General features: G+C 39.6%; 1 protein-coding gene across 4 annotated transcripts; it reads right to left on the bottom strand.

The window, feature by feature from the left end:
• Positions 1–1,991: 1,991 nt before the first annotated feature.
• Positions 1,992–22,986, bottom strand: PRKAR1A (protein kinase cAMP-dependent type I regulatory subunit alpha). Of its 4 annotated transcripts, none has more exons than XM_003913342.4 (11): positions 22,553–22,986; positions 19,148–19,330; positions 11,768–11,938; positions 10,880–10,971; positions 10,619–10,680; positions 9,724–9,770; positions 8,768–8,926; positions 6,816–6,876; positions 5,724–5,845; positions 4,748–4,829; positions 1,992–4,470 (listed from the first exon to the last, which is right to left on the bottom strand). In XM_003913342.4, exons 2-11 carry the CDS (start codon positions 19,322–19,324, stop codon positions 4,298–4,300), a joined length of 1,146 nt encoding a protein of 381 aa, XP_003913391.1. In that variant the 5' UTR covers positions 19,325–19,330; positions 22,553–22,986; the 3' UTR covers positions 1,992–4,297. The 4 variants fall into 4 exon arrangements, with proteins under 4 accessions (XP_003913391.1, XP_003913390.1, XP_009189344.1 ...); XM_003913341.4 differs by lacking the exon at positions 22,553–22,986 and adding an exon at positions 22,150–22,314; XM_009191080.3 differs by lacking the exon at positions 22,553–22,986 and adding an exon at positions 21,726–21,942.
• Between the last annotated feature and the right edge of the window lie 724 nt (positions 22,987–23,710).

Raw genomic sequence — 23,710 nt, 5'->3', positions numbered from 1 at the left:
CAGGCCTAAAGAAAACATCCAATATACATATTTTCTACATATGGCACAACACAGCCTTCTTGCACTTAGGAACACTAGTCAGCACTTCATCACTACACTTAGTGGCTTTTTAAATAGTGAAATCACCAACAAAAAAATACAAAAATGCAAAAAAAAAAAAAAAAAGGGGGGGGGTGGGGCATAAAAAGACCCAAGAAAAGGATACTTACTCACAGTATGAGAGATGAAACAAGGCTGAGCATCCCTTTGTTCCACTTCAGTTGGGAACACGCGTGTTGGGAGGCTCAAACTTTTCACTGCTCTTCTCTTGTCTGCAAAAGCCCTGTGACTATTGATTTTGGGGGTTACAAATAAAGTTTAGCAAGTAGGCAAACTACAAATACAGAATCCATGAATGATGAGGACCAATGGTTAACTCATTTAAGATTAACAAAGATTTTTAAAAACTCTCCATCTAGTGGCAACCTTTAAAATCACACAGCTACTTAAGCAAAATTGCCAGAACTTTCACAAAATGAAAAAATCTTACTCAGTGGTTTTGGTTTTAGGTGTAGTCAGGATGAAGTCACAGCTCTGAACTTATGTCAAGAAACAAATTTTAGTGGTACATGTGCATAACAATGCTGCTTTCTATGTAAAAATCCCATAGCATAAGAAGGAAGAGATTTAAATTTACACAGCTACAGCCTTTACTGATAGCTATTATAATAAATACCTTTGGGGGACAGGCACGGTGGCTCATACTTGTAATGCTAGCACTTTGGAAGGCCAAGGTGGGCAGACTGCACTTAGGAGTTTGAGACCAACGTGGACTACATGGCAAAACCCCACCTCTATCTACTAAAAATACAAAAATCTAGCTGGGAATGATGATGCACATCTCTAGTCTCAGCTATTGCAGAGGCTGAGGTACAAGAATCACTTGAATCTGGGAGGTGGAGAGGCTGCAGTGATCATGCCACTTCACTCCAGCCTGGGTGACAGAGTGACACCGTCTTAGATAGATAGATAAAGACAGACAGACAGACAGATAGATAGATAGATAGATAATAGATAGATAAAAACATACCTTTGGGGACAAATTAAATGGTTATCTAGCCATTGCTTCTTGATGTTGTCTTAGCCCATCTAAACATACACTGCCAGGGCCTAACATAAGTACAAAAGGTTCAGCTATTATTTGTGGTTGGAGATAAAGTAGTATTAAGAAAACTGACATGCTACTTCAATTTTTAAATGTCAGTATTTAAATCATTAAAAAATAAAACAAACAAAAAAAAAGCGTCTACTTGGGCCACTGCTTAGAGAGACTTCAACTATAACCATGACTGTCAACCCAGAGAAATTTTCTTTATTTATATTCTATTGTGACTCTAAAGGTTTCAAAATCCAGAGGATGGTGGGGAAGGGATTACTGAATCTAGAAAAGGTACACATGTTCAAAGCAGCACAAATTAAAGAATCTCTTCTAACATACAACATATCTCCAGCTTCACTGAATGTGAAAACATACCAACACACTACTAATGAATACAACTTAATCATCTCACTCCTCAGAAACCTAAAGAAACAGCATCAGAAATAAGGCTTTTTATGCAAAATATAAAAGTATCCCAAGTAGCATTAACGTATGTATTAAATTTAAACCAAAGAGTATGCTAATCCAGAGATGATGTTTCCCCATTAAGTCTGGGAAAGTTCCAAGGCCACAGAACCAATCTATCTTCAATCAAAAGGAAATCTGTAGCTTCTGACTGAATTTTTTCCTTCCATGACTAAGTAAATAAATCTGCTACATCTCAATTACCCTTTAAGCAAGATTTTGAGATCCACTCTTTGACAAACTGAAAAGCACTGAAAATAAACATTGTCTTTCAAAACACTGATCCCATAATTCACTTTCCCTTTTCATTTTTGCCCATCAGAGTAGACTTTAGGGGAAGGACAGAGAGAGAAAGACGGAAAAGAGAAAGGGAAGAAAAACTGATCCATTTAAGAATTTAAATTATTTCATCTCTTTTTATTACTTGACCTACCATTAAGACAATCTATAACAAAAAAAGTATATTAGCACACATGGTATAATCAGACTGGTAATCAGGAAGCAATACAAAAACGGTCCTTTGGCCATCTATACTTTCTACAGCAGTAAATCTCATAAATTCACTTACCAAGCCCAGGAATAATGACTTTTAAAAGCCTTGAATATCAACTAAGACAAATTATGCCAATTCTGATTTCTCACATATACTTAGATTACACAAAGATAAAGCTTTAGATGTGATCATTGTTTAATGTAGACTTATCTTTAAATTTTTTAATTAAAAACTACAGAAGGGAGTAAACAGCAAGTCAAATGATTTAAGAGTAAAACTCACTTAGAAAGCATTATATGTATCTAAATATACATGAGCATGATTATATACATACATGAAACTGCAATTTTATGGCATTCTAAGTAACTCATTTAAGTACATTTTGGCATTTAAACAAAGATCAAATCAAGCTTTAAGCTTGTAAGAACATAATTTTCATTTTTAACTTTTTAAATATAAAAAGGTAGCTAAACACAAAGTACAGATCAGAAAACTCTCATTTAATATAGATTATTTTGGAAATTAAAAAATTTGTAACAAGGTGGCTTTCTTACCCACCCTAAAATGTACATAAAGCCTCTTCCCCAGATTTATACTTCATACTTGGTAACAACCTAAAAGTTTTTCAAATGTATGAAAAAAATCTACCATGACCAATTTAAATTACCTAGGAAAGGGCAGGAGAGGGGATCAATAATCAGAGTCAGTTCGTTGCACACAGATGGAAAACTGCTTGCAGTCACTCCCAAATATAACCCTACATTACCTTATATATAAATCACAACGAAAATAAAAGTGCCTACATTACAGAACTGTGAAAGTTTGTTTAAAAAAATAATAAAAATAAACTGTTGGGTATCATTGGAATAATGTAACACGTAAGGCTGGAAAATACTGAAATACAGTTAAGACTCAATACACAAGTTTACTTTAAAAACGAAAGGAAAGAAAGAAAAGTTTGCCAGAGAAATAAATGCTAGATAGGAAAGCAGGACTTTCAGCAGGACAGCCTTTTAGACCAATTTGAAACAACACAGACACATTATACCCTACCATCAACCCACCAGAAATTCTGAAATAAAAAGGAAAAAAAGACTAAACCAAAGTAAAAAACTTCTTCCAAAATCTCATGCCCCAGTGAATCTCACGGGGAAAATTCCCAACACTGAACTTTGTCCACCTGCCATTTCTCCCTTTAGCAGCATCACCTCTTTTCTCGGTTAGGACATTTGCTCCATCTGTATCTAGTCATAGCAAATCCAATCTCCTGGAATCAGTTTAATAAGCAGAGGAGATTATACTGGAGTCAGCTGAAGGACATACTTTAACCAAAAGCTCTAAATTAACAACCAAGATTGCAGACCTCCAATTCTTATTCTCAATTCAGCATCTGATCAATTATTTGGCACTAGCTGGATAAAGGTCTAATCAGAATTTGTGAGCCGAGGCAGATGTAGTTAAATACTAACCAATATTTGTAGTCTATGAGTTAGTTTCAAACTTAAAAGGCAGGTATAGATAGCCACACTTAGAAGTATTTCAGAATTGGAGAAGAAACATTAATAACAAGATATAAAAAACCAGGCAGATTAGGTTGGCAAACAAAAATTCTGGAAAAAAAAAAATTGAACCAATCATATCCCATTGATAATTAGCAAAAATGGGCATTTTTCCACCCTTAAACTAGTTTAATCACAGGCAGATGTCTTTCTACTATATTAAGATTTTCTATATCCATTTTCCCTAATCTTTAGAGCATGATGAGAAACCATTTATTCTACAAAGAAATACAGCATATATGGCCACAGTCTAAATATGCTTAGAACTGGAAAATTATGTCACTTAAAAAAAAAATCTTGCACTGTTACATCATTACTCTACAGTAATTCAATAGGTGCTGGGATCTGCCCTCACCAAAAAGCATGGCACTCACTGCCCAGGGTGAATACTAACACTGCACAAAGAGAAGCAGTAACAGCAAAGTCTCCATAGAACTCTTTCTATTTATTTAACTGTGTATGAGCATTCAGTTAATGCTCCAAATTGAAAATGGTGCAATAAAAGCAACTTTCAATATATAAACAGACAGGAAGCTGCGATGCCAGTGGCCACTTGGCGCTGCAAGTAGGGAAAATAAAGCAGTCTGCATGAGTGAAGCATGGATTGGGGAGAGGAGAAAAGGGAGGCACAGGAGGCAGATTTCAGACAGACAGTGACACAAAACTGTTGTACTGCTGGATGTTTCGTTTGAGGATGTCTGAGCACGGGCCAAGAACACGTTCAAATCTAGGTCGGTCCAGCTTAACGCACTTCAAGGGGCCACGAGCAACGACTGTGGCAGCACGAGGACGATTCATCAGTAGTGCAATTTCACCTAGAGAAAGGAAAAGAAGAAGTGTAAGAACAGGCTAACTTCTATGAAAAACATTTCCTTAAAGCAGTGCACTTCTGAGAAAGAAGACAATAGATATGAGACAATCAGTAATTTCATTAAATGAGTAAAGACCAAAATCTCACACCATCTCTCTGAGCCAAAAAAGACTGCAATTAGAAAATAAAATTCAGAAGACAAAATTATGGAAGACTACAATATCTCACTGAGAGGTGACTTAAAGAAACCATGTATTTATTGTGAGGGAATTCATACATACCAAAATAATCAGAAGGCCCCAATCTTCCCACTTCAACAAACTCTTCATTTTCTGACCGACGCTGTAGCACAGCAGCTGACCCCTATAATAAAATCACCAAAAAGCTCAACAAACAAACACTCTCAAACCCAGGGTGGCATCTTAAACATCCTATGCAATTTTAGCTACCTTGCAAATATGTGCACATGATAAAAGATGACTTTAAAATTAGTCACCACATGATCTTTAATTTCTATTTTACCAGCATCTCCTGCTAGCGAGGTTCTTCTTACCAAGCTAAGGTGCTTAAAGGGTGCAGACCTGGGTTAGCAAACTGTAGATGAAGGGCTAAATCCAAGCTCACCGTCTCTTTCGCAAATAAAACTTTACTGGAATACCGCACACATTCATTTACACATTATTTGCGGCTGCTTTTGCACTATGACAAGAGTTGAGTCTTTGCGAATGAAACCCTATGGTCCACAAAGCTTCACTTACTTACCACCTGGCCCTTTACAGTCTCCTGACTCCTGATTTAAATAAAATCAATTAGCAACTATGGAGCCACATTCATAAAAATCTGCCATTTGGATCTGCTTGGCAAGCAAGAGTATTTGCTATACATTCCCATGGAATGTGGAGATACACAAACACAGTAATTTTTCAAATTTAAATAATTACCTTTCATCTTTATTTGCCAGATAGCCCAAACACTTGCATTTTAACAAGGATAGTGCAGAATCATCAGTTTGTTATGTTAAATGGTTTTTAGAATTTGGCTATTCATGTCTATGGCCCTTCAAGAATTCTGACTCAAACTCATTTAAAAATGTAGTGACCTGGCAGAAAACCAAACAACAGCATTTCAAAGTAAAAGATAATTTTAAAATACAATTGTCAGATATTCTTAAAAACTAAAGCTATAGTTCAGAATTAGCCCACTCTTTCCCTCTTAGAGTGTACAACTTTTTAAAGTATCAAATTCCGAGTTCTTTACCTCTAAAATAATGAAGAACTCATCCCCTGGTTCTCCCTGCACCACAATCTTCTGCCCATCTTCAAACTGCACTGGTTCCAATGCATCAGCTACCGTAAGACGTTCCCACTTGTCCAGAGACTCTGAAAGACAAGAATCAACATAATTCCTCTGTATTATTTGGTGCTGTTATAAAGGTAAAAAGAAAGTATAAAGAGATTCAACCAAATAGCCATGCCCATTCAACATTCTAGTAGTGTCTCAGATTAAACACGGTACCTGTCTTCAATTACCTCCAGTCTGAGCAGGATTCTCATACTGCCTGCAGATTGCCCTTAGATCCTTACCTTCAGTAGCCCAGTGGCTAGGTTAATTTATACCAACTGTACCCAATGGCAAGGGAATAAGAAAATGTAATCCTTAAGTATTCCTGAAGATTGCCATCAATGCATATCAAACCTACAACTACAATCCTCAAAAGTCATAGTATCCCCGCCCATATCATTCCAAAGTTTCGTAGAAATAATTTAATCTACTTAAATCTTTGGTTTACTTTATGAAACAAGAACTAGAAAATAACTTTTATTCCCAAAGGCCAAACTACGATCCAAAACACAAAGCAAATGTAACCAATTCAAAAAAAAGACAAATAAGGGGCGAAAAACTCACTGCAATAAACAATGGCCGAAGCCTGTTACCTTATAAAAATCCCCATTCCCCCTTCGTGAAGAACAGGTTCTAACATCTCCAAGTCCACATAACAAAATGCACAAAAGAATATCTTCAATTAATCTGCTTTACTCTAAATTTCAACAAACTTTTGGCATGTTTGCAGAGGATGCCAGCAAATGATACCTAATCTTTCCACAGAGGAAATGCATTCTTGGAAGTACTCACTTTTCTGAACCAATCAACTCAATGATGGAACAAGAGAGACAGAAGTCACAGAGGAAATAACTGTGAATGTCCACAGTCAGAAGGACTTTCAGCCCTTCTGTCTTTTCAGTGGGAATGAGTAGCAATTATACTTTCAGAAGGCTTTTCCCAAGTCCAACCAATTCTAATTCAGGGGTATCTCATATACTAGCAAAGTCAACACACTTCACAACTCACCTAGAATAGAGACTTTACTGAGGAATTCCTCATACATCTTCCGCTTTCTCAGTGTGCTTCCCTAAAAATAAAAATAACAAAAGTGATATCCCCAAGATGTGTAATTATCACCATATAATGCTATAGAATAATAAATATTAAGTTTCAAATAAATTTTAAAACCAGAAAGTCAAAGCTTCTTGCTGCTACTTTTTTTTAATGAAGAAAGTTTAATTTTAACTAATTCATCTTTATTTTACAGGTAATGAATGACATTTCTTGTGATTTTTATTTTCTGCCAATATTATGCCCAATTCCTAGCATTTGTAACCAGTATGTTGACATATTTCACAAAGCATTTCCCAACTTCCAAATACAGTCAAAATACCGGTTTATACCTGAGCCTATCACTCAAGATATTTTTCCACACACTTTATACCATGCCCAATTTCCATGTTTACTCTCAAAGTGATTTTGCGCCACTGCCAACCCAATTTATCTCTGAAAATATTTTCTCACAAAAGTGATCTAGGTCTTCATTTACAACCCAATAATCCTAGTGTTCTTCCTGTTCAATGCTGATATTTACATGCGGATTCCTCCATTAGTTTTGGCTTCTCACCTATACAACTGACATGTCTTTATTCCATAAGAAAGGACCATACCCTCCCCTAACCAGCTACATAGATATTTCACCCCATATCTACAGTTCCTAATTCCCATCCACAGAGCCAATGCATTGTGAGGCCCTAATTTCCTTTCAGGCCCACTATGAGAAAGTAAAATATTTTATTTCAAACCAATAGTTCCAGGTCCTAACTCTTCCTTCTTTGGCAATGAGATAAAGCTGTAAACATTCTACGTTTCCTTTTACTAATAGTATTCCTGTAGAGGAAATGCAGAACTGACTGTATGGTCAATTTCTTCTCCAGTAGACTGTCATATCACTTCAAAACCAATCTTTCTAAAATTTAGACCTATCTTTGCCATAAGTGTTTGTGTTTTTTTAAGGTTCAGGGATGCATGTGCAGGTTATATAGATAAACTGGGTGTCACAGGGGTGTGGTGTTCATATAATTTTGTGGCCCAGGTAATAAGCAAAGTACACAACAGTTATTCTTCCTGATCCTCTCCCTCTTCCCACCCTCAAGTAGACCCCAGTGTTTGTTCCCCTTCTAGTATCCATGTGTTCTCACTGTTTAGTGCCCAATTATAAGCAAGAACATGCGGTTTGGTTTTCTGTTCCTGTGTTATTTTGCTTAGAAAAATGGCCTCCGGCTCTATCTATGTTGCTACAAAGGACAAGACAATCTAATCTCATCTATCCATATATCCCAAATGCAGAAAAAGTTCAAAGTACATCAGACTGTGCATTTTCAAATGGTCAGATGGACACTGCACAAATTTAAGAAAACCACTGAAAATGACCAATGCACTCACTGGGACTTAAACATCCAAAGCTATCCTATACATTTATCACAAGGTTCTCAAAAAATCTGACTGTATCACCAGAACGTTCCAATGGTTTTAGTTTTTGTTTATTCCTTTAACTAGAGGGGACATGACATACATATGCATTACTGATAATCCACTTTCACAGGTTAGGGAAGCTGATTATTTCTGAATGGCCCCAAATAACTTTAAGCACTTAAAAGCAGCACCTATCATGCTGTAATGGGTATAATCAGGTAATTTAAGATGTGCCTACCGGCAAATGGATAGATTTCCCAAAATGAGATGATCAGCAAAAATATACCAGATCTTGTTTCCCAAGGTTTTGTTCTAAAATATCACTGCCTAAAATGGCATAATGAATAATGCTAAGCTGGGCTTAATGCAAAGTATTTGCTCATTAAAAGTAAGAAATATTTGCTCATTAAAAGAAAGATTCTCTTTTTAATTTGGTAATATTCAAACATTAGTTACACAGATGAGAATTCTAAATCACACTCTCAAATAGCATGGTCTCTTACCATGAGGATTCTTCGATAGCTGTCTCGGTCGATGCCCCACAATTTCACATTTGTCTTTGCTTTGACAGTGGCTGCTCTAGGTGTTCCATAAATCAAAGCAAGTTCTCCAAAGCTCCCTCCTTCCCCAACACTGGTTGCCCATTCATTGTTGACATAGACCTAAAGTGCAAGTGACATCAAAAAAGTTTTTTTTCTAGATACAAACACATAAATGTTAGAAACCCTCAACCTTTTAAAAACGTCACAATCCTAAACTTTGTTTTAAAAAATAGAATATATTATGTTTGCAGTACACAATAGAGAAGAATAGCTGATTGATTTCTGATGAGTTAAATTGAGTGTCTAAAATTTACTTGATTTAATTATCTGATAACAAAAAAGCACTCTGTAAGGATGTAACGGAAAAAGGTTGGCTAAGCACTAATACCAGTCATGGATACTTAGAGAACCATGCTGAGCACTATGCTAATCATTTTACTTGCATTAGGTCACTGAATTTTCTAATAATCCTAAAAGATCAATGCTATTATTGTCCCCATTTCATCTGTGAATAAGAAAGCTGTATTAAGTTTGCTAGCTAATGGCTGGGTCTAGAATCTTTTTTTTTTTTTTTTTTCCTTAAAGACGTGAGGTTTTACTTTGTTGCCCAGACTGGTCTTGAACTCCTGGGCTCAAGCAACCCTCTTGCCTCCATCTCCCAAAGTGCTGGGATTATAGGCATGGGTCACTGCACCCAGCTACACACATTTCTTAACCACCACTCCAGCAAAAGTTCTGAACAGAAAATTACCTTTAAAAAATGTCTCTGTGTCATGAAAATACTTGGCAAAAGGTATTAATAAAATCTGGCATACAAGGGATGTAATGATCCTTCAAAATCACTAATCTTATTGCTCAGAAGCAATCAATACATTGGCTTTTAAGATCAACATATTTTTTATATGAGTAAATCTTACATCCGTCTCTCCTTGATCAATCACATAGAAGTTATCCCCTTCATCACCTAAAAGAGGGTAAAAATGTTAGAAGCATATTCCAAACTAAAGAAACAAACTATCAAAATTAATACAAAATAATAAACTTATTTTATAGTGGTACTGTGAGAGAAGACTGTGTTACAAAGTAACACAATCTTTCAGGGAAAAAAATCAAGCAATATATTTTAAAAGTCACAGAATTAATCAAAAGTTTTTTTAGTCATCTCATGGTGAATACCATCTCTGAAAAAAAATTGTTAAAAGCTACATATGTGTACAAAGTTATTAACTGCTATGGCATCTATAACAAGGACATTAGAAACAACTCAAATAGTTAATAGCAAATTATCAGGTTGCCACAAAATGGAAATATGTAACAATTCATAAAATGTCACAAATAAATAAGAAAATAAAAAGAGGAAGATAGTCAAAAAGTCAGATCCATGTTAGTCTATGTAGGCAAAGTAAGAAATCTATATAAGTCCTAGAACCTTCTTAATAGACAGAGCTATACAATGAAGAACGTAGGTGTTTCATTTATCTCTTACTTTAAAAGTGATTAATAATCAATATAAAGGACATGAGAGATATATATGCTTCTGAAATTTTATATGATATTCAAGATAAGACAATGTAGGCATTTCCTTTAAATTATAAACAAAACTGTATCAAAAATATTAGTTCCCAATAAAAAGTGTTCTGTGCATCTCAGAAAATTTTAATTTAAAAGAAACAGAAAAATCCAATAGCATAACAGAAAAAAAAAAAAAAGTGGTAGGATCAAGGAAAACAAACTTCAATAAAACAAAACCAAAAAATCCTCCAGTCTCGCCTCCTCTCCCATAACAATACTGCATGCTCCAGAAGCCCTTACCTTGCTGAATCACAGTTTCTCCTGCGATAAAGGAGACCGAAAACATGGCATCAAAAATATCACTGCAAGAGAGAGAAGGCCTCATGTTACATTTCACATGTCTCTTCCATGAGTTTCAAATATTAAGTTTAGTATTAAAGACCCCTGATTGTCATCTGGTGAACAATCATTAAGAGTTCTAAAACTTGCAACAAGTGTTGAAAATAATTGGGGATCACACCCTTACTTGAAAAATAATGTTAAGAAAGAGCCTGTTCCTACCTTCTCTCATTATCATCAAGATGTGAAAACAGCACATTCTTCTCAATGGCTTTGGCTAAAGCAGCCATCGTCTTGTAATCTTTTGGTATAACCTAGAAAAGAACTGAAGGTCAAATGACAATTCCATAAACCAAAAACATTTCATGTTTGCAACCTGTGTTTCAATTAAATGTCAAGCCACATTATGGTATTTAAACAAGACTGCTTCGAGTTAAATATTTTCACTACCACACACTTGTACTATCTTTGATCTATAAACTACTCAACAAATATTGACTAATTAATCCCCTTGCCTACAGCCAGGCCTAAATATAAAGTCTGGTACCTGGTTCCCAGTTAACAACTAAAGAAACAAACCAAAACACCTTGACCAAGGTCATTATTCTGAGGCAAAACTAAGCATTTTATAATAATTAGTCATTTTAAAGTCTGTGATCTGTTAGTTTCATAAGCCTCAAGTGCGACAATTCTGTTCCCATTTAAGGTTAACAGCATAACTAAAATAGCAGCCTGGCTCTGAGGAAGAGGAGAATATAGGACAAATGAAGCTCGTAGAATAAAAGGTTAAAAGTTACAACATTTAACAGGATAGCAAAAACCGGACATCATGATTCAAGAAAAAAATCCCACCTCCTTCTACTGCAAAACAACCGCAGCAAGGAAATAACAAACCCCAAAATGCAATTTTTCACTGGTTTATAATCACTATTAGTTATTTCCTCTGACAGCATGCTATTACAGACACCTGTTTTCCAGTACCCAAGAACTGTACAGGATGGATGACGTTCCACCCCGTTTTGTATTTTACGATTCACTCATCAAAGGAGACTAGATGACCACCAAATGGGTCCCAAAAGCATCTCCCTAATGTTCAAATATCAAAACTACCTTTCTAACATATGATGTGGCATCTTCCTCCGTGTAGACCTCAGCGCTGATAGCACCTCGTCGCCTCCGACCTTTAACCACTGGGTTGGGTGGAGGAGGAGAGATCTCATCCTCCCTTGAGTCTGTACGAGTGCCTGCTTTCTGCAGATTCTGAATCTGTTTAGCCTCCTCCTGAAAGAAATTACAAGTTTGCAAAATGAGATCCTTCAGCATGTAAAGCTGGCATTCTCGCGTTCCAATGATAGTCTATCTCAGTCACTTCCAATCTCTTCTTCCATTAACAATGTAAGTTAAGAAGAAAAGACCATTCCAAAAGAGAAAAAAAATAGAGAGTAACACTTGAAACACTCTCAAGAGAATGTACCTCGGATGATAACAGACGCTATCCTTTATTAACGGGCAAAAGCCACTGGTACAAGCCATTAGTACTCACATGTGAGTAACAAATCAGATATTCATTAATGTCTTGACAACAATGATCTGTGATGCACACAACAGTAACACACCACAAGACAAAATCCTGAAAATTGGGTTTTTTTGGATGCTACTGCAGATAGCAAGTGACCCTCCTGCCAAACGAAATGTTATCAGGAAAAACAATTCAAGCCCAACATAGTGATTCAAGAATGTCTAGATTACCGAGTTACTTCATCAACTCAATAAGCCATTTTCTGGATCTGCCATGCCAAGGCCTATGCTAGGCAACAGGAATATAAAAACAAATAGGAGAGGGTCCTGAGCCTGTGGAATTCACATTCTAGTTTGATCCCAGATAAAAACAAATAATGAAATGATGTGATGGTAATCATGAATTTAAATAAGATCATTATCTATAATACTTCTCCCAGCAGAGGTAGGATCATTCTTTGTAATCAAGGTTTAAACTTGAAGTTAAAAGACAAAAAGAGTTTACTAGGTTTTTAAAACTACCTATTGGACCAATTCAAATAAAACCTAAGATAAACTATTAAGCATTCTTTTTTCATATCTAGAGCCTTAAAAACAAATTCCTCTCAGATCTAAAGAATTAGTTGTTATGACTGAAGTAAAAGGGAAAAAATAAAAATGTGTTACCTTCTACCTTCTCATTCATTTGACCCATTACTTCTCTTTTATATATAAATTTGTCTGTAAGTGTCCATATATTAATCTCCAGAACATTGGCAGCCTTCAAGAAAAGCAATGGCGTGGGAGGGAGACCTTTCATTATTATGTCCTTTTGTACTTGCACAACTTTGAAATATGTGAATATGTAAACTACTTTTTAAAATACGGTTTTTAGAAAACTCATTTCATGTTAATTCTGCTTTTTCCAATAACCAGTAAGGGTTTCTCATTTCATATTAACACAGGGCTATAAAACTCAAGTCTCCCCCAAGTTTAAAATTTAAGAGTACATGACTGGGTACAGTGTTTCAGGCCTATAATCCCAACACTTTGGGAGGCCAAAGGGAGCAGATCACTTAAGTCCAGGAGTTCGAGACCCGCCTGGGCAACATTGTAAAACCTCATCTCTACAAAAAAACATAAAAATTAGTTGGGCGTGGTGACATGCGCCTGTAGTCCCAGCTACTTGGGATGCTGAGGCAGGAGGATCACCTGAGCCTGGAAAGTAGAGACTGCAGTGAGCCATGATCCCACCACTGTACTCAGGCCTGGGCAATAGAGTGAGATTCTGTCTCAAAAAATAGGCTGCACATGGTGGCTCACGCCTGTAATCTCAGCACTTTGGGAGGCTAAGGCAGGCAGATCACAAGGTCAGGAATTCAAGACCAGACTGGCCATTATGGTGAAACCCCATCTCTACTAAAAATACAAAAGTTAGCCGGGCATGGTGGCAGGCACCTGTAGTCCCAGCTACTCAGAAGGCTGAGGCAGGAGAATCGCTTGAACCCAGGAGGCAGAGGTTGCAGTGAGCCGAGACTGCGCCACTACAGTCCAGCCTGGGTGACAAGAGCAAGGCTCCATCTCAAAATAATAATAATAATACTAAACACACACAGACACAGTTTAAGAGTATAAATGAAAACACAAATTCTTCCCCCCAAATTTGTCAGTGACATTTCACAAAAATTTCAGGAAAAATTTCACAAACAACATTTCATTTGGGACTATATTCTACTTCACTGAATTTTTAAGATTAATTGTGAAGTAACAAAAGCATTTTGATTTCAGCATTGTCTCATGGAGTCTAGTGAGTCTTTTAAAAACAGCAGTCTGAACATAACCTAATCTGACAACTCAGAGCCATTACTCAGATCACGAGTTTTCTAGTATATACTATGATATATTTTTATATCTTTTCTCTTGCTGTTGTCATCCTGCTGTCAGTCTCCTTCCTCCTCAGCTCTTTAAGTGAGGTGATGAATAACCTAAATACCTTGACTTGATCATTACACATTTTATGCATGTAAAATATCACATGTACTCCATAAAAACATACAAATGTTATGTATCAATAAAAAATTAAAAATTAGAAAAAACCTCCCAGTCTACTCAGTGGTTAATTATGTTCTTAACTCTGAGGTTCAAATTCTGCATTCGGTTTTGCATTAAATTCTGCACTATCTTCTTGACTCTTAGGTTCAAATTCTGTCCCCACTACTAACTTACTATGTTTTCATGATTATTTGTTCCTTCCCTGCTTCTGTCACTCTTCCCTGTGGGTAAAGTATACTTCCCACCCCCACTGACTTAAGGCTTGGCTACAGGACTTGCTCTGGCCATGGAATGTAAGTGGACATGCCATACCATGCTTGCCTGTGTGGTTTGGCTCTGTCCACCTTGAGCTTCTGCCCTTCCTCTGCTTTGAGAACAGCATGCCCTATATAGGGCTGCTCCTTCTGCTCAGCCCCAAAACAAGATATGTGGTGTCAGAACACAAGACAGGCTGAGACCAGAAGAACTGCACATGACTGGTCTGTTGTAGTAACCAGTGAAATTTGGGGGTTGTATGTTGCTCCAACAAAAGCAGACTACAGTCTATGACCACAGCCACATTACTTAATTTCTCTCAGTTTTACCGCTATGTCTGTAAAATGCTGATAATCACCTACCACATACATTTGAAATAATGAGTATGTATGTATGTAAAGTGCTTCACACAGTACCTGACACACCAGACACAAGGTCACAGTTATTTTAGTTCCTCTTATTTAAGGTTCTAATAAATACAAGAGTAAAAGAAGACTCAAATTCCGGATGACTGAATTAAAATGCAGAAGCTTTCAAAAGACCAACTGTCAAGAGTTTTTGGTACATTTCTTATGGAGTAGTTGAAGGAAACAGAAAGACAACCCCCCAGTAGTGAGGAAGGTGGTGATGAGTATATGACTATATTTTCAGACTGATATGGTTTGGCTGTATCCCCACCCAAATCTCATCTTGTAGTTCCCATAATCCCCACGTGTTGTGGGAGGGACCTGGTGGGAGGTAATTTAATCACAGGGGTGGTTACCTCCCTGCTGTTCTTGTGATAGTGAGCTCTCATGAGATCTGATGGTTTTGAGGGGCTTTTCCCCCTTTTGCTTGACCCTTCCCTTGCTGCTGCCATGTGAAGAAAAATGTGTTTGCTTCCCCTTCTGCCATGATTGTAGTTTCCTGAGGCCTCCCCAGCCATGCGGAACTGTGAGTCAAACCACTTTCCTTTATAAATTACCCAGTCTTGGGTATGTCTTTATTAGCAGCATGAGAACAGACTAATACAGTAAACTGGTACCACAGACGGTGGCGTGCTGCTACAAGGATACCCAAAAATGTAGAAGCAACTTTGGAACTGGGTAACAGGAAGAGGGTGGAACAGTCTGGAGGGCTAAGAAGACAGGAAAATGTGGGAAAGTTTGGAAATTCCTAGAGACTTGGAGGGCTCAGAAGACAGGAAGATGTGGGAAAGGCTGGAACTTCCTAGAGACCTGTTGTATGGCTTTGACCAAAATGCTGACAGTGATATAGACAATGAAGTCCAGACTGAGGTGGTCTCAGATAGAGATGAGGAACTTGTTAAGAACTGGAGTAAAGGTGATTCTAGCTATGCAAAGAGACTGGCAGCATTTTGGCCCCGCCCTAGAAATCTGTGGAACTTTGAACTTGACAGAGATGATCTAGGGTATCTAGTGGAAGAAATTTCTAAGCGGCAAAGCATTCAAGAGGAAGCAGAGTTTGAAAAATTTGCAGCCTGACAAAGCAATAGAAAAGAAAACTCCATTTTTGGGGGAGAAATTCAAGCCTGCTGCAGAAATTCACATAACAAGGAGCCAAATGTTAATCACCAAGACGTTGGGGAAAATGTCTCCAGGCATGTCACAGACCTTCAGGACAGCCCCTCCCATCACAGGCCCAGAGGCCTAGGAGGGGAAAAAGGTTTCCTGGGCCATGCCCTGGGGCTCCTGTACTATGAAGCCTCAGGACATGGTACCCTGCATTCCAGCTGCTTCAGCTCCAGTCTTGGCTAAAAGACGCCAAGGTACAGCTCTGGTCATCACTTCAGAGAGTGCAAGCCCCAAACCTTGGTAGCTTACACGTGGTGCTGGCCCTGTGGGTGCACAGAAGTCAAGAACTGAGGTTTGGGAACCTCCCCCTAGATTTCAGAAGAGGTACAGAATTGCCTGGACGCCCAGACAGAAGTTTGCTGCAGGGGCGTGGTCCTCCTGGAGAACCTCTGCTAGGGCAGTGAGGAAGGGAAATGTGGGATTGTTTGGAGCCCCCACACCGAGTCCCCACTGGGGCACCGCCTAGTGGAGCTATGAGAAGACGGCCACCATCCTCCAGACTCCAGAATGGTAGATCCACCAACAGATTGCACCATGCACCTGGAAAAGCAGCAGACACTCAACGCCTGCCCATGGAAGCAGCCAGGAGAGGGGCTGTACCCTGCAAAGCCACATAGGCGGAGCTGCCCAAGGCCACGGGAGCCCACCTCTTGCATCGGTGTGCCCTGAATGTGAGACATGGAGTCAAAGGAGATCATTTTGGAACTTTAAGATTTAATTACTGCCTCGTTGGATTTCGGATTTGCACGGGGTCTATAGTCCCTTTGTTTTGACCAAGTTCTCCCATTTGGAAAGGTTGTATCTACCCAATGCCCCTAGGAAGTAACTAACTTGCTTCTGATTTTACAGGCTAATAGGTGGAAGGGACTTGCCTTGCCTCAGATGTGACTTTGGGCTTGAACTTTTGAGTTAATGCTGGAATGAATCAAGACTTTGAGGGACTGTTGGAAAGGCATGACTTTGTTTCAAAATGTGAAAACATGAGATTTGGGAGGGGCCGGGGGTGGAATGATATTGTTTGGCTGTGTCCACACCCAAATCTCATCTTGTAGTTCCCATAATCCCTATGGGTCCTGAGAGGAACCCGGTGGGAGGTAATTTAATCATGGCGGGGGGGTTACCCTCATGCTGTTTTCGTGATAGTGAGTCTTCACAATAGCTGACGGTTTTATAAGGGACTTTTCCCATTTTGCTCTGTACTTCTCCTTGCTGCTGCCATGTGAAGAGGACGGGTTTGCTTCCCCTTCTGCCATGATTATGTTTCCTGAGGCCTCCCCAGCCATGCCGAATTGTGAGTCAATTAAATCTCTTTCCTTTATGAATTACCCAGTCTCAGTATGTCTTTATTAGCAGCATGAGAACGGACTAATAGACTAACATACAAATTAACACCTAATACACAGAACACTGACCCACTAAAAAGTTGAAAATCTAGTTACTTAAAGATCCAGGTATCTATATTCAACCCTGGAAGGAATGTATACATGTGAACAAAGACCTCTGAATTATAGTAAAAACCACGCTGAACTGTGACTTTAATTATTAAAAGGTAAAGAAGCTGAAACACATTAAATCTAAAATCCCATCTGCAAAGAAACCATTTTAATAATTATTCACTGCTTTCCATCTTTGTTAGTCCTTAAACAGTACTGTGGCAACTACAAGCTTTGAAACTAGCATCACACATTCAACACTCCCTATAAAAAGATACACACTTAATGTCTCACCAAGTTAATCCCCTCATTTGATGGTTTCTATTGATGTCCAAAGAAGAGGGATCACCTTACAGTGACCCATTTCAAAACCGGATCTCCAGGAACGCACTTGACTTCAAAACAAGGTACATCTATGGCCTGGCTCTATAATACTTCCACGATTTGGAAATTGCATAAATAAGAGAAAGCCAGAATATCCACTATAATTTCAAGACGGCAAAGCAACATTCACAGTGACTAGGGTTTTTTTTGTTTTTTTTTTAAATTATTCTGATCATGGTACTAAATACAAATTTTAACAATCAGTTTTTAAAGAAAATAGGAAATACCTGATCATTGAGCTACCCAAATACTTTTTAAAGCTTAGTACAGATTCTTTTACTAATAACCTATGCTGATTATAAGAAACTAATAACCTATGCTGATGAATAAAAACCAATGGAAAATAACGCAAATTATTTCTATTATACAATTAGATAATCATATACCAAAGAAATGTCCCTCAATTGATTCATAATCATTATGAACCACCTCATAACTTCCACATGCAAGAGAAAATCTGTAAGTTTCTCTCACTGATTTACAGAAGCAAATCACATACACTATTGAAAATATTTGGTGATCTAGACTTTCGCATTCATCATTTCTTGAGGGAGATGAATTGAAGCATTCAACTGAAGCATTCATTTGTTTCAATTATCCCTGATGTAAAATTATCACTTTGCTTAGAAAAACATATGCCATATATGTAAGTCACAATGACCTACATGCAAAGAGGAAGAGCAAAAAAGAAAAACTGGATTAATTTTTTTCAAGGGGCAACAAGTCCTGACAATAATATGGAGTAAAATGTTTGAGGACCATCAATATCAGTATCTCTACTCTACAGTAATTCTTCAGATATACTCTACACTAAAATAGACTGAATCTAATTGAAAATTTCTGATATATCAATCACAAGCTAGATTCATGTTTCATTACACTAGTTTTAAAAGTGGGATAAGATTCATTACACTTACTAGCTTTGTTCAAAAAGGGGGAAGCATTAACTGCCTTCAAGTACTATAGAATTTCTTATTCATAGAACTGCTATACTACTTCTGATCAGTTTTATCTGTTATAGTTTTACGCACTAATTTAAAAAGTCACAAAGAATTGTGTGTAAACCCTTTGTTAGCCAAGTACAGTTAGCATACAGGTTCATTTTCTGATAAATTCTACTAATTAAGAATTTTTAAATTATTACAAATGCCCTACTTGTATTTATTTGAAATTGTTTTAGACTTTTTATTTAGTCAGATTCCTTTTCTTCCAAAAAATACAAATTAGTAACATTCCAGTTATTATATTTAACAACTGTCACAATCACCTCATCATCTCCCTACATTTATTTTTACCTTCTCCAACCTCTCAAAGTATTCCCTGAGGAATGCCATGGGTCTCTCAGGTCGAGCAGTGCACAACTGCACAATAGAATCTTTGAGCAGTGCTTGAATGTTATGCTTCTGGACGTAGAGTTCACATTCTCGAAGGCTGCGTGCCTCCTCACTGGCGGCAGTACTGCCAGACTCCATGGTTCTCTGCGAGAAAAAAACACACATATGCTTGTATAAACTATAAAGCAAAATGCCAACCTGGCATTTAACTTGCTAAATTCATTAGGCAACTGATTCACAGGGATTTTTTTCTAAGTAGATTTTGTTTTTAAACAGAGAAGTGGGGACTAGGGAATAAAATATGTACAGAAATAGCATTATTCCAAGTAAATGTTTCATTTAGTTCCTGCTGCAGGATCTTTGCAGGCAACAGTGAGTCGATAACTTCAGCTCCTGGGAGGAAGTATGAGCCACTATCCTCCACAAAGGCGGGTGCTGAAGTCAGGCCCTTAGGGGAATTTCATTCAGTTCTCCCAGGCAAAAGAAATCATGATGACGTGGGAAGTAGGTAAACGGTAAACAGGACAGAGAATTACCAGGGCACACAAGTCAACTCCAAGTGAAAGCAAGTCAGCACAATGAAGAACATCTGACATTCCCTACACGTAACTTCTATCCCATGGGAGTGTCCTAATGTCACAGAGCAAACCACTGGAGTGAGGATTTGATTAGCCAACTACTAGCGTAATCAAAATTTTTTAAAACACGCAAGAAAATTCAGGTGAGTTTTAAAAGCAACCTTTTATTATTCCAGAATCGTTTGCCAGATTCCACTCCTAAATGATAATACACTACTGGTAAAAGAAAGAAAATCCTAAGTTGGGGGAGGGAAGAATCCTTACCACGTAAACTGTAAAACATTTGGATAGAAAATTGTCAAAATATTTTCTTCATCTGGACAGGTGAATGTTAAAACACTTAAGTTTCAAACTTGCATGAAGAATGAATAGATAAATTGCATTTAATGGATTACATTTAACGGATAAATTGCATTTAATGGATTTTAGAGGATTCAAATTATGGTACCTTTATGTAAAGTAAAGCAAACAGAGATAATAATGAGCAGCTAACCCTACCCTGGAATTAAAAATTTAGTAACTTAACAACAGGGTCATATATTGTTTTTCTTCCAACTCCTAATTACTAAGCACTTAAGAGTAGAAGACAAGAGTGTGGTCCTCTCCACTCAGCAACTGAATTCAATACTAATCAGACTTTTCCAATTATAATGCATTGTAAACTACTGAGATGAAACTGTACATTTAAAAGAATTTATAGAAAGAAATACCAGAGTAAAGAGCTATTCTAAAGTGCTACACTGTCAGTCATTTTGTCTTGACAACTTTCACCATAAAGGTCAATAACAAGTAGACTAATTAACAAACTATTAGAAAATTTGTGGCTCCAAGACAAGCATATAAATTAGAAGCCATGGAAAAAGAATCATGCTGCTACTTTAGAAATAAACAGGCAACAAAAAAAAAAATTAGGATTTATACATGCCACTTCTCCAGGTCAGGCAATCCTATGAACTGAAAATCCACTTCAGTAGAATTGTCTGCATTTCAAGTAATACTTGAAGACCACCAAGAACAATCATAAATCAGATCTTTCATGCTTCAAAACACAGTCATATTTCAAGAATATTCAACCGATCATTCTAAGATCAGGTCTTTGGCTGGTAGAGATGAGAGAACTGGGCCTAAGGCGTGAAACTGTGTTTTTCTTTGAAACAACTAATGTATTACAAAAACCAAAAAGATAGCCAGTATACGAATAGAAATGTCCCAAGATTAATGCAGTCACCATGTAAATCCCTGAATAACCAGATTTCACAGTCTTAATATTTTTAATAGAGTTACCTGGATTCTCTATGTGTATTCTTATTTGTAAAAGCCCAACAACCTAGCCTTCCCTCCCCACACACAATTATTTAACTGCTTTAAAACACTCGCTGCATTGTCTCTATACCCAGATTCATTCTTTTGAAAATGCAGTTGTGACAAAATTGCTTCGAAAGGATTACATTCTGGGAAATAAATAAAAACACTTTGAGAAACTGTTCCTGATTCAGACCGCACCCCCTTAGACCTGCCAAGTTACGGCTTCCCTGGGGTCATCTTGAGGAAGTGTTTGCTTTCCTTGCTCTGCTGAAAAGACGGATCTCTTGGGACTCTCTCAAGGAGTAAGACGGTCGTCACCACAGGCTCTGACCTGAAGGGGTTAATAGGTACCGTGTATTTTCTAGAGGAAGGGCAGGAAAATGCCCTTCACTTCACGTAGGCCACGGTCATGACCACAAAATGAAGAAAGGAAGCCGAGACTTCAAGCTACGCCAGTCGGAAGGCCACAGTGGTGGCGAGGACGCCTTAGGCAGAAAAATCGGGAAACGGAGGGAGGTGAAGGGGGACAAAAGGAAATTCAGGAGCCCGACTAAGACCGTCGTGCTGGGGGAAAGATCACCTCGCTATGGAGAGGAAAGGCTACTGCTAGCAATGACTAGGAGTCGTTAGAGTGGAGAGGAAAACTGCTGGCTTACAAGAAGAGCCAGGACCGGCGGACAAAACGATGGCGGACCCCAGCAAAATAGAGCCGTTGTCCTTCAGGAAATGGGGGAGGGTGAGCGAGGAGGCCGCGGCGCGCGGGGGCGAAAGCGGCCGGGGAGGGCCGCGGAGGGCCCAAGGCTCCAAGCGCCGTGGGGTGGGGGCAGCGCGCGGGAGCTGGGCGGCTGGGAAGCCCCGTACCAAAGCGGACGCCCAGATGGCCTTGGGGATGCAGACTCGGAGCTGGGGGCGTGAGGCCTGAGGGGAGGCGCCCGCCGGGTCGGGGAGGGGCAGGGGGGTGCGGCCGTCCCCCCCGCAGGTCGCTCCCCGTGACGCCATCTTGGATCGGTCCAGCTCCCCCAAACGGGCGGCGAAGCGACGAAGCTCACCTAGCCTGAGCCCCCGACTGACCCCACTCACCTGGGGACGGGCGGCGGCGGGCGCGAAGCTGCGGGTGCGAGGTGGCGGCGTACCGAGCTCCCTCAGCGCTTTGCTCCCAGCCCCGCTCCACTCTGCGATAGCGGCTAGGCGACAGCTCCACCGGAAACGGCCTGGCCGCAGCCAATCAGCGTTCGGCTGCTGACGTCAATGCGCCTCGCTCTGGCCAGAGCCGTCGCCTTAGCAACCTTAAGGGCGCAACAGCCCCAGTTCCTCCCCCGTCGCTCTTGGAAGGACCCTCACTCTGCAGTCTTTCGCCTTCCGCCATTCATTCCATCTCACTCGTCCCTTATCCACAGCAGTTTTCTCACGCCCGCCACTTCTCCTTTCCGCACTCTCCCTAGCCCGGTTTTCTCCTCCTTCCTGCTCACCTGCCCCTCCTTACCTGTCCCTCTCTGGGTGTCTTGGGCCGCCTCTGTTCCTCCTTCTGCTCTTCGCTCCCTCTCCGCGCAGCTACCGTGAGCTTCCCTCTAGTCCCTCCGCTCCTCTGTCCACCCCACTCTCCCTCCGGCCTCCCCCGACGCCTCTGCCTTTTCTCCCTCCTTTCCGCCCCCTCCCCGGCTGACCCACGTGGGGCGTCTCGGATGACAGGTGGGCGACTCCGCCCCGCGGCCCCTGCAGGGGAGGGCTCCGGGCAGGGGCGGGGAGAGTCCTGGCGTTGCCAGCCCCCGGAGGAGGTGGCTGCCCCCGCGGATCTGCAGCAGCTGCGCCGCGGGGCCGAGCGCGGGCGGATGCCCAGGATGCGCTCTCCGTGCTGCGCATCCTGTGCCCGGCCAGCGCCGTCCGGGCCCCGGGCTCAGGTCCGTCATCCGGTCCGGGAAACCTGAGCCCTGCCGAGTCCCCGCTGGGCCGACACGGCCGCTCTCCCCGCCGGGCGTGCTGTCGTCTGTGCAGGCCACACCGTCCCTGTGGAAACCAGACACGGGAAAGGACTTTGCCCGGGTCCTTCTAGAACCTGAAGTGCCCCCCCCTCGCCCATCACTCCTGACCTCACAGGGGGAGAAATGCAGAGCGTGCAGATTGCCACAAACGCCCTGTGACCCAACAAGAAATCGCAGCTGTCCGTACAAGCTGCACTAATGGGGGAAATTCGGAGGAAAAGCGACTTTACTCTTTCAGCCATTTTTTTTTTTTTTCCCATCAGAGTATCTGTCTCAGGAGGAAGAAAAGGGAGACAGGGTACAGTTTTAGACACATGAAGTCTCTAACTGAATAAAGAAAGCCCATCAAGGACACATATCCAAGTGTTTGGCTGGGGGCTGCTGTAGTAGCATTGTATATATTTCTAGGGCTGTGTGCTTAAAATTCGTAATGAATTCAACACGATACAAAAAAGCAAAATACACATGCAAGTGTCTAGGAGCTGTTGTAGTAACATTGTATATACTTCAAGGGCTGTATGGTATGTTTAAAGTAAATAATGAACTCAACACAATACAAAAAAGTATCTCAATAATGTTTATACTGATTCCAGATTGAAGTGATATTTTTGATATATTAGGTAAAATATTATTAAAATTAATTTCACCTTTGTTTTTTAATT

This window comes from Papio anubis, chromosome 17 (genome assembly GCF_008728515.1).
Source record: "Papio anubis isolate 15944 chromosome 17, Panubis1.0, whole genome shotgun sequence".
NCBI lineage: Eukaryota > Metazoa > Chordata > Mammalia > Primates > Cercopithecidae > Papio > Papio anubis.
The sequence above is the reverse complement of the archived record's forward strand: the minus strand, read 5'-3'. Positions and strand labels throughout refer to the sequence as shown.